At 36.7% G+C, this 11,568-nt stretch overlaps 1 protein-coding gene across 2 annotated transcripts in view; it reads right to left on the minus strand.

Annotated features, from left to right (window-relative positions):
* The window catches only part of LOC126483929 (solute carrier family 35 member F5), a 176,687-nt gene extending 166,379 nt beyond the window's left edge, over positions 1–10,308 (minus strand). For both annotated transcript variants that reach the window (XM_050107206.1, XM_050107205.1), the window contains exon 1: positions 9,657–10,308. In XM_050107206.1, coding sequence (XP_049963163.1) covers positions 9,657–9,854 — 198 coding nt within the window. In that variant the 5' untranslated portion in view covers positions 9,855–10,308. The remainder of the gene's footprint in view (positions 1–9,656) is intronic.
* Between the last annotated feature and the right edge of the window lie 1,260 nt (positions 10,309–11,568).

The raw sequence follows: 11,568 nt of genomic DNA on the forward strand, positions 1-11,568 counted from the left end.
CAAAAATTGCATTGAGGCTGTGGACCCAAACAAAAAGAAGCTAATGGATGAACAGCAAGAGTCCCCAACATGCACATGTCTATGGAGCACACCGCACATACTTCTACATCTGTAGATCTCACAACATTCAATATATCAATGTGGCAAACTACGTCCTCCTTATTGACAAACTTTCATTCCAGTCACAAATGTAATTTCATACTCCACAATATATTCTTAGGAAAGCCAACACTGACAAAACTATTTCACGTGTTGTACAAGATACAGGAGACACACGAAATACCCTGAGATTGCAAGAAGATTGTAATGGTTTCAATTGCAAAGAAAGCAGACTGTGACAAGAGTAAATATTACCAGACCACTAGTTTATGTATGCATGGTTGCGAAATACTGATACAAATTATTTACAGAAGCTTGCTAAAACTGGTAGAAGCGACATCGGTGAAGATCTGTTTATGTTCCAGAGAAATGTAGGAACACGCTAGTCTACACCGACATTATGACTTATCTTAGAAGATAGGTTAAGAAAAGTTCAACTGACATTTATAGCATTTGTAGACTCTGAGAAAGCTTTTGACTATTTTGAATGGAATACACTCTTTCATTGTAGCTGGGGTATAATAAAGGGACCAAAAGGTTATATACAACTTGTACAGTTATAAGAGTTGAAGGGCATGAAAGTGAAGCAGGATCTTTCCATTTTAAATTAACACAATTATCAACGAAAATTTACCTTGAGCACTTAGATTTTGATGTAATTTGGTGTACCTAGTGTCCCTGCATAGTTATGAATGAAAAAACATAAATTTTTTTTTCGTCATTCCATTAAAAATTTTTAAGTGTTGAATTTCCAAATGTTCATTAAAAATTGCTACACTCCCCAGGATAATTAATTGTCATTTTCTCTGAAACTAGATGAAGTACAGACCTGCAAAACATGTCATTTTAAGGTTCTCTAGATGAGCTTTCATTTGGTAAACAACCTGACAGTGTTTAAAATTTAAAAGTTTTTTGAAATTTTAAATATCTAAAACAGCCATATTTTGAAAAATCACAAAATTTCCTTGCACTGTGCTCTTACACTTCCCAAAGTTTCATTTTTGGATCATCATTGGATTAGGACATACCAGGAGTGAACGTTAAAATGCCTCTGGAGGAATAGGAAACAGCAGCTCTAGCATTACAACAAAATCCAGGTTAAGGAAAAAACTGAATTACTCCAGCATTTAAAAAAAAATGGTAATGGCTAATATGAATTTCATTGTATATATTCTAGACAGTGCTTTTATTTCTTTACTTTCAAATTCCAGGTTTGCAGATTTAAGACATTGAGATAATAAGATGGAGAAAAGCAACAAGTGTGCAATCTCACATTGCTTCAGTCCTTAGGAACAGTGAACCATAATTGCCAAACAAAAGGTGAAAACTATTTTAGAATGGAAATGTACACTTTTTTGTGAAATTCCAAAAATTGCAAAACATTGTGACAGTGCAGAAACACACTTAGTACATTTTGAAAAGAGCAGGCTGCTCAAGCTGAAATGGATGCTGGCCACAATGCAGGGCCAGACTCGAATCAAGAACCCACTTTTATTTCTCAGGTTTTGTGGACCCTTAACACTTCTCTTCAACAGGCAGAAGAGTCTGCTGTAAATAGAAAAACAATGGCATCTAAGAGATATTCTGCACGAAAGAGACAAAGAACTGATTCTACTATGAAAAGGAATCTTTTTGTCAAGATGAAGTGCTCTGACAGTGACAACAAAGGTGTCAGATAACACTGTTTCAATCAATGTGTACAGCAACTTCACAAATTCAAGCACCAGAAAAAGCCATGATTTTAACATGCCTGCATGAATCTTTGAGTGTAAGGAAGATAAGGCAAGTGTTCAATGCCCCAAATTACATGATTCAGCAAGCAAAGGAGCTATTACAGAACAGAGGCATCTTGGAAAATCCATATCAAAAACCAGAGAAAAGTCTGCCAGTAGTAACTGCCCATACCATTTGATCATTTTATGACAGTGATGACATACGCAGGGCCATGCATGGAGTAAAGGATTGTGTTTCAATGAAGAACAGCAATGGTCAGAAAATTTAAGTTTCACAGAGAGTTGCGTTTTATAATTTAAAGGAAGCATACAGATTGTTTACATAAAATTTTCCTAACATGCCTCCTAGTTTTTTCCAAATTTGCAGAGTTCAGGCCTAAAAAATTATTCTAGTAGGCCCTAGTGGTACACACATAGTGTGTGTACGTGTCATTCACTACAATTTGAAACTTGTGACTGAAAATGCTAAGTTGAACTCAGTACAAAAAGAGAAATACATATAAACACTGCCTTGCAAAGGCTCTCTGCAATCCACTGTCAACAGAGCATCACTTGAAAGACTGTAATTCATATCTTGGAATCAGGAAATTGAGACCACAGTTCAGAAGACATTTCTAAGAAATGCTGGCAGACAATGTCACCTTCGACAGTGATGCTGGTAGACGATGTCACCTTTGACAGTGGATTTCTGTGGACATGTGCAAATAGGAAACATTACAAAAATCAACAACAGATTCATCAATTTATTTTGAAATAAGCTGTCTATGTTTGTCCATCATGACTTTACAGCCACAAAAAAAAATTAGTTTATGAAACACATTAGAAGCAGCCTAAAGGATTCACAGTTTGCTGTGTACTGTGATTTTTCAGAGAACTACTCGTTTATGATGCAGGATGAGAGGTCCAGAGCTACCACTGGACTAGTGAACAAACCACTGTCAACCCATTTGTTGTGTAATACAAAGGAGAAACAGAAATAGAGCATCTCAGTTATGCTGTTATTTCAGACTGTCTTTAACATAACACTGTGACTATCTACTGCTTCCAGAAAAACCTCACCGACTTTTCAATAAAGCACTTTGAATCCAAAACAATATATTCTTTTCTGATGGTGCTGCTGCTCAGTATAAAATAAGAGAAACTTCTACAATCTAAATTTCCATCAAGCTGATTTCAGCAGAGAGGCGGAATGGCACTTTTCAGCAACAGCTCATGGAAGAGAGCCTTGTGATGGATTTGACAGCACAGTCAAGAGGTTGACAGCCCAAGAAAGTTTGCAACATCCATACAACAATCAAATTCTTACACATCAGCAGCTTTTCAACTAAGCAGGGAAAACATCTCTGGAGTACTCTTTACATTTGTAACTTTGCTCAAAATGACATGACTAAAACCAACAGAGCCTTTACAGTTAATTCTAGTAGAAGAAGTTGTAAGAGGCACAGATGTCCATAAATTTTTTTAATGATTTCTTGAAGCCTTCAGCTGCCATTTTCTTTATTTCCTGTATGATTGTACAAATTCGGCTTAAGGCCATTTTCAAGTATTTTATGGATGATGTTTTGGTAACAGATGATGTCATGTGTTATGAGCATAACATGATGCATAGTAGCAACAACATATATGACATCATTTATTACCAAAAAATCATCCATAAAATACTTGAAAATGGCCTATGGCCGAATTGTACAGGAACTAAAGAAAATGGCAACTGAAGGCTTCACGAAATCATTCAAAAAATTTATGAACATCTGTGCCTCTCACAACTTCTTCTATTAGAATTAACTGTAAAGGCTCTGTTGGTTTTAGTCATTAATAATGACTGGTGCAGTATTGAGTAAAATGGTTTTTGGAAGACAACAATTACTGTGTCCATTTGATAGTTTGATCCATGGCTTTCAGGAAGTCGTGTGAGAAAAGCCGAAGATGGATTTCACGTAACAGATATTACTGGAGTCCATGTTATTTGACATGGAGGAGGTCATTCTGTTTAAGATATGGCATTATGTTCGAATATGTTGTAAACTTCTACAACTAATATATGCCAATTACATTGGTCAGTAGTTTTGGAGAGCACTTCTCCTAGCTTCTCATAGACATTACCTTTGCTGTCTTTCAGCCATTAAGCACAATCCCCCTCCCTTATAATGGATCTACATAACAGTGGTAAAGAGGGAGGGGCTAATTCAACAGTGTTCTATATACAATCTGAAGATCTTATATGTTTAGTGATTTCATCCATTTCCCCATGTTACTGACATTAATATCTGTCACTTATCTTTGGAGTGGTGCAAGTATTACACTGGTGCAGTCGGCCTGGATCCTCCCTTGGACAGGAACATTTGGAAACAGAGTTCGGCATTTTTGCTTATTCTTTGCCACCCTCAGTTTCAGTTCCTGCACCATCTATGAGTGCCTAGACACTATCTTTCATGTCAATAGTTTTTAAATATCACCTGAAATTCTTTAAGTTTCATGAAAGATTTCAATAAGATTCTGTTAGGGTAGTCATTTGAAGGCTTCACACATTGCCCAGTTTATAATAATCCTGATAATTGTGTCAATCTATAGCAGGTGTTTCATTCTCTTTATTTATACAAGCTCATAAATTCATTACCACTGTACACATATGCACTGTTCGTCATGTTTAATTATAAGCTGAAATTACTTGTATTCTTAATATCTGTGTACTTGTTTGTAATCAGATTGTTTGGTACACGTCTCCAACATGTTAATTATCAGTGCAATAGTATAATGCTCCAAGCAATCATAATTAATATTATACTAACATACATTAATTAAAATGTTTTTGTTTCGCATTTATGTTGGTCACGTTGATTATTAATGGTGACTAGGATCTAAGTCTGACATCCTTGCTCTTCCCATCATGAACTTAGTCTTTTAAAGCTATTTCAACTCCATTACCCCTGGAAGTCATGTAGTGATAAACTCTTGTCAGCCACTTACTGCTAACCACTAGCAATATGGCAACAATGCCGTCCTGGGTGATTAACTAATTTCTCATTTCCTGACTGCAGTCACATCTGAGCTACTTTTATTTTATCTATCCCACTTGCACACTCAATCTTTTTCTCGAGACACCTTTCTATCTCCTCATACTTGCCTATTCTCCTAATGGTAGCCAGTATTTGTAATCAGTTATCACTCAATCTCCTGTGCTACATTTACATTCTTGTCCTACTCCAGGTCCTAACTGGTTCATTCCATGTCACTTCAACCAATTTTGAGAAAATGTTCCAGCTGACAGTCTCAGATTTGGCTGAAATTTAGCACGCCAATGCTACCAATTGTCGAACACTCATGTACAAAATTTTAAGTTCCCCTGCCAATTAGTTCCAGAATTATGGCTTGTGAAAGAAGGTGACGTGATCCGGAAATTGCCACACGCATCTGGCAATCTATCTTCAGACCCAACTTCAGGTCTTAATAACTTTGAAACTATTCTGCACAGTCCAATGAAATTTTTACAACCCAGTAACGTCCACTTAGAGAACACACAGTATGAATCAAAACACCAACAACATATTTCTGAGGGAAAATAAAAATTCCAAAATGTGATTTAAAAAATCTAATTACTTTAAAAGGTACATATTGTAGGTGCCCTCTATGCCAAATATATTTCACTCAAAAAGGGTATAATTTTTTTTTGTGGTAATCTTAATGTAGCCTAAACACACACAGAACTCATCTTGTCCATATCAGTCACACAAACAGAGTTACATACACACGAAAATATAAAAATTTGAAAAATTACTTGAAAAACATGGATTTTCGAAGTGTGGTAGCACAAAAGGGACAAGTGATATCCAAGCCAAATTTCAAACACTGCATAAGTAGACCATAATATAATATGTGGCAAAATTCCAACTTGTTATTGCAAGGCATTTGTGTACAATAAAAGTTGATAGAGATGTATTTGGTTCTGTTTCTTTTAACACGATTTAGCAAGTAATAGTGATGATGCAGACAGCTTGTTTTGCAGCAATTGTTGGGAACCATTACACAACAGAAAGTTAAGCAATGGTAGTTTTCAGGGACAGAATGAGTCATTGTTAGGCAGGAACAGCAAAGGAAACAAACAACAATTACAGGTTAGTCATGTTTTTAAGATTCTAGTTCAGACTGGTCAGTACTGTTGTGGAAAGTCAGTATGGAGGCAGAAGAGTGTACTAGTGGTGCTTTTGTTCAAACAAGTTGCAGTATTGGTAGAGCACAAGCATCTGAATGTCATAAAACAACAAATGGAACAAAATGTGGCACTCGCTTTGTACTGTATGATCTGGATGAATCGGACCAAGATTTGTTGCTATGGAGATCTGGGATACACCCTGTGGGCACAAGAAGTACAGTTCCAGGAAACTTTAGTGTTTGTTATCATCATATGAAAGTGTTTCTGGATAAGTGTTCTTTCCTACAAAGAAGTTGTTTCGATTCATTTAGGATTCATAAGAAGACAGTGAAGTGTAGCCTCAGAGAAATTGATATAAAATCAGTATTGAAAGTGAATCAGTGCGAGGGACTTAACATGAAACCAGGACAAAAGTTATGTTCCAGGTGTGTTACACTGCTAAAAAATGAAGAATATTCTGATAATTTACATGACAGTGACAAAGAGTATCAGCCACCGACAACCACAGCGGATGAGCAATTAAATACTTCAGTGAATGCTCTTGGTTTGTCTCCTATGAAGACACACAAAGTTAGGAAAAGAGACAGACCCAGCTATGGTAGAAGAAAACTACAAGAAGCTCAAATGGAATTAAAACACAAAATAGCTGACACACTAATGGTGGAAGAGGAAGAACTATCTGCTCCAAAGGAACAGAAATCATGCCGGAAATGCTCTGATTTGGACAAAATTGTGCATGATTTGAAAGAAAAATGTGCCATATCCACACACCAGAAAAAAGTAGCTATTCTTACCCTTGCACCTTCCGGCTGATCTATTGACTACACTGCAAAGGAATTCAATGTAGCTACATATATGGTAAAGCAAGCTAGGAAAATAAAAGCAACCCAAGGAGTGCTTCCACAACTTCAGCAGGCTCAGGGTAAGCAACTGAGTTCAGAAATAAAGGTGCTAGTGTCAGAGTTTTATGAAAATAATGACTACAGCCAAATAATGCCTGGAAAAAAGTATCCCAATACCAAAGTAGGTTTATCGTCTTTTTTCAGTCTTCGGCCAAATTGGGTAGTGCCTGTAAGTGCAAGTGGCACACACAATGTTTGTGTGTGTGAGACCCATCAAAATGCTAAGCTGGTGTTTGCTGCTATAAAGGATTCTGGTCTCGATTACAAAGGTGTAATGAAGCTGCTAGTGCGTGACATCAGTTCCTACCAGTGCATGATACACAGGTGTGAAAAGTCTCCTGGTAAGGCAAATCTTGCAGAACACATGAATAACAAACTGTATGGTGAACTCCTTATGGATGACGATGAACTTGTTTCTTATAAACAATGGACACACATGGATCGCACAAGTCTTGAGACAAAGCAAAGTACAGTGGAAGATTTTGTTAAAATGTGTTGTCAGAAAATGGACAAAATTGACCACACACAGCTTCACAGCAACAGCACAATCGGCTTAACTCCAGTTTTGTACGGATAATTTGAAACAAGATGAAATTATAGTAATACTAGACTTTTCTGAAAATTATTCATTTATAGTTCAAGATGCAATCCAAGGATATCATTGGGACAACAGTCAAGCAACTCTCCAGCCATTTGCGATTTACTTTAGAGGTGAATCAGGTGATGTGTCTGTCATGAACCTGTGCGTTTTCAGTGACTGTTTAATTCATGATGCCATTGCAGTTCATGCCCACATTCGCACTGTCAGGGCATATGTGGAAAACAAGCTGCCTCACATACATTTTGCGAAATATTTCAGTGATGGGGCAGTTAGTCAGTACAAAAACTGTAAAAATCTCAAAAATTTATGGGTGCATTACCATGATTTTTAGATTCACGCAGAATGGAATTTTTTTGCAACAAGTCATGGTCAAAATGTATGTGATGGTATTGGTGCCATCATTAAGCACATGGCATCACGAGCTATTTTTTTCTGCAGCACCCTACAGAAGGTCACATTCTAACACCTCTTCAATTATTTACCTGAGCACAGAAAAATATCTCTGGCATACAATCATTCTGTGTTTCGAAAGATGAGGTGAAATCAGTCGAAGAGTTGCTAAAATGCAGACTAGAACACGTTAAAACTGTTCCAGGCACAAGGAGCCATCATCACTTCTCTCCAGCGGACTCTGACAATGTGCAGATGAGCAGACTGTCCGGTTATAACTATAGGTTCATGCACAACATGTGTCTTCACAGTGTGTCTGACTCAGGATTCAGAAGCAAAACCAGCAACATACAACCAGGTTGCTACGTTATTGCTGTTTATGATAACAAATAGTACTTAGGATGTGTTTCAGAGTGCTGTGAAGCAGAAGGCGGTGTATTTGTGAACTTCATGGCACCAGCAAGATCATTTCATTGGCCACGTTTGGCAGACAGGTGTTTGATTCCTTTTGAACATATTCTTATGACAGTTCCAGTTCCTACCACAGTATCAGGAAGACAGTACAATTTACCACTCAATGTACAGAGTACAGCAGCTAAAGTGTGGGAGAACTTCTGTTCGAATCACAATTGACTGGTTTTTAGCAGTTAAGGTGCAGCAAACATTAATGATAGGTTGTCTTAATCTGTCTATATGTTGTTGCTTAGTGATTAAACAGTTGTGAGAGAGGATAAGAAGAGGCAGAACAGTTTACGATATGTTTTTACAAAATTGTGATGTGGAACAATGGCCACATCACCAAATACATCTGTCAACTTCCATTGTACACAAATGCCTTGCAATAAAATGCTGAAATTTTGAGATATATATCATTATGGTCTACTTATGCAGTGTGTGAAATTTGGCCTGGATACCACTTGTCCCTTTTGTGCTACCACACTTCGAAAATCAATGTTTTTCAGGTAATTTTTCAAATTTTTGTATTTTCATGTGCATGTAACTCAGTTTTTGTGACTGATATGGGCATGATGAGTTCTGTGTGTGTTTAGGCCACATTAAGCTTACCACAAAAAAATTATACCCTTTTTTGAGTGAATTATATTTGGCGTAGAGGGCACTTACAGTATGTACCTTTTAAACTATTACATTTTTTTAATCATATTTTGGAAATTTTTATTTTCCTTCAGAAATATATTGTTGGTGTTTTGATTCATGGAGTGTGTTCTCTAAATGGATGTTACTGGGTTGTAAAAGTTGCAGTGGACTGTGTGGAATAGTACCAAAGTTATTAAGACCTGAAGTTGGGTCTGAATGATAGATTGCTAGATGCAGGTTGCAATTTACAGATCACGCCACCTTCTTTCATAAGTCATAATACTGGAACTAATTGGCAGGGGAAACTAATACTTTGTACACGAGTGTTGCACACGTCGTAGAATTAGCGTACTAGATTTCAGTCAAATCTGAGACTGTGAGCTGGAGCCCCTGGTTGAACTGACATGGAATGGCCCAACAGTAAACAAATAGCCCTCCTCACTCATCATACTTATGTCTAGTTTCCTGACATCTAAATATCTTGTTGTGGCAACATATTTCATGCAGATTGTCATCTCCTTTCACTGAATCTTGCTGCGATAATTTCTAGACAGTAATAGACCAAATCTTTTTTTATCTTAGATGGATATTTTCGGTCGTCATATGTTAACTTCTGCTAAGTTTTCTAACAGTGTAAACAAGAACATGTATTTAACAAAGAAACCCAACATTACATATTTTATTACCTTGGTCAGCTCTGACGATGACACCCAAATAATATCAACTAGCAGGAGAACAAATAAGCCCAGAAGCAAACGCTGTGATTTATTCAACATTCCGCTGAATGATGCGCCAACATCTATAAGTCTCACAACAAGACTCATTCTGGTCCATAATGTTCTCAAGAGTTCACAATTTTCCTCTCTTTGACTACATAGCTGCATATACTACTTGTCATATGGGGGCGTTAACACGTAAGTCGAGATAACAGTTTTCATTTGGCGAAGGATACATCCCGGGTGCTATCTAATTTCCGCATAACAAACTATAAACTTGTCACTGCAAAGAAGCAGTCCATGTGTTGTTCGGCGATTTAAAACGATTACAAACTAATGAAGTTCCAATAAAAACAAGACTCGGATACGCGGGTAATAATTTCATAACAGTTGAAACATCGCCATCAGACATTGACGTCATTTGCAGACGACGTTCTTAAACATCACATGAGAATGACAGTGCTGTTGCCACACGCGCCAACAAACTTCAAAAAAGTTGCCGTATGAAGAGAAACGTGTAAATTGCAGTTGTCAAACGTTTGATGGGGGATGACACCACTTATATAACTATCTTCCCTCGGTACCACAAAAACATTTTTGGTAATCGGTGCAATTGTTAAGATCTGTGGCGTACGCAGTGTACCAACCTCCTTGCACTGTACAATTGTTAAAAGGTCTTTGCTATACAGACCATAGGATTTGTTTAGAGGACTTTGTGCGCAACGGACACGAATCTAAAGTCTTCGAAAGGGAAAAATCATAGTTATCGTAGGCATGACGGTCGTCAGAGCGCAATCTAATTCGCGTAGCAGTGGCATTTCTAAACTAGGAAATTATTTATTTATTTATTTATTTATTTTATCCATCTTTCAGCACCTACATGCAATCGGTGTCGTCAGAAGAGTTACAGTTATTTGTACATTATGTTTTACATACCAAAATATTACATAGTAAAAATATAGCAATGTTGTAAACTATTAGCTTACAACAGCCTCTACACCTAGATCCATACATAACAGTAAGCCATAATTTATCAGCATTAACATGAAATCAATGTTGTCAGAAGTATTATAGCTATTTGTACATTATGTTTCATATAGCAAAAATATTACATGGAAAAAAAGATAGTGTTGTACCCTATTAGCTTATAGCTAGCTGCCTCTACATCCATAACTATACATAACAGTAAGCCTTAGTTTATCAATAAATTAGATCATCTTTACAACTATTCTGAAATTCTTCTACACTGTAGAAAGTATTTTTCTTCATCCACACTTTGGTTTTAGTTTTGAAAATATCCATTGAAACCAATTGAGCCTGTACGGGTAAAGTGTTGAATAATTTTATGCCTATGTATTCATAGCTAGATTGGGTTTTCTTAAGCCTGGTTGTGGGTATATCAATCATATTTGTTTGTCGAGTATTGTGTTGATGAACTGATTTCCTTATAGTGTAGTGGTTTAAGTTTTCTTTTATGTTTAATAGGCAACAATATATGTAAAGAGATGGGACTGTGAGAATTTTTAAGTCTCTAAAATAAGGTCTACATGAGGTCTTGTTGTCAGTGATTCCGTACAAACGTCTAATTGCTTTCTTCTGCCAAGTGAAAATTTTTTTGGCTTCTGGAGAGTTACCCCATAAAAGAATGCCATATTGTAGATGGCAACGAAAGAAGGCATAGTATGACTGAAGCAATAAATCTTGTGTAATACATGTGTGTAGTTTGGCTAGTAGGTAGATAACTCGTGATAGCTTTCGACATACATCTTCTGTATGTGTGTCCCAAGTTAATTTTGAGTCAATGTGTATTCCTAGTAGTTTAACAGATGATAACTCCATGTTACTGTTTGATAAACTGAAGATTATCTTGACAGTCTTTTCA

The sequence above is a fragment of the Schistocerca serialis genome, chromosome 6 (genome assembly GCF_023864345.2).
Source record: "Schistocerca serialis cubense isolate TAMUIC-IGC-003099 chromosome 6, iqSchSeri2.2, whole genome shotgun sequence".
In the NCBI taxonomy this organism is placed as follows: domain Eukaryota; kingdom Metazoa; phylum Arthropoda; class Insecta; order Orthoptera; family Acrididae; genus Schistocerca; species Schistocerca serialis.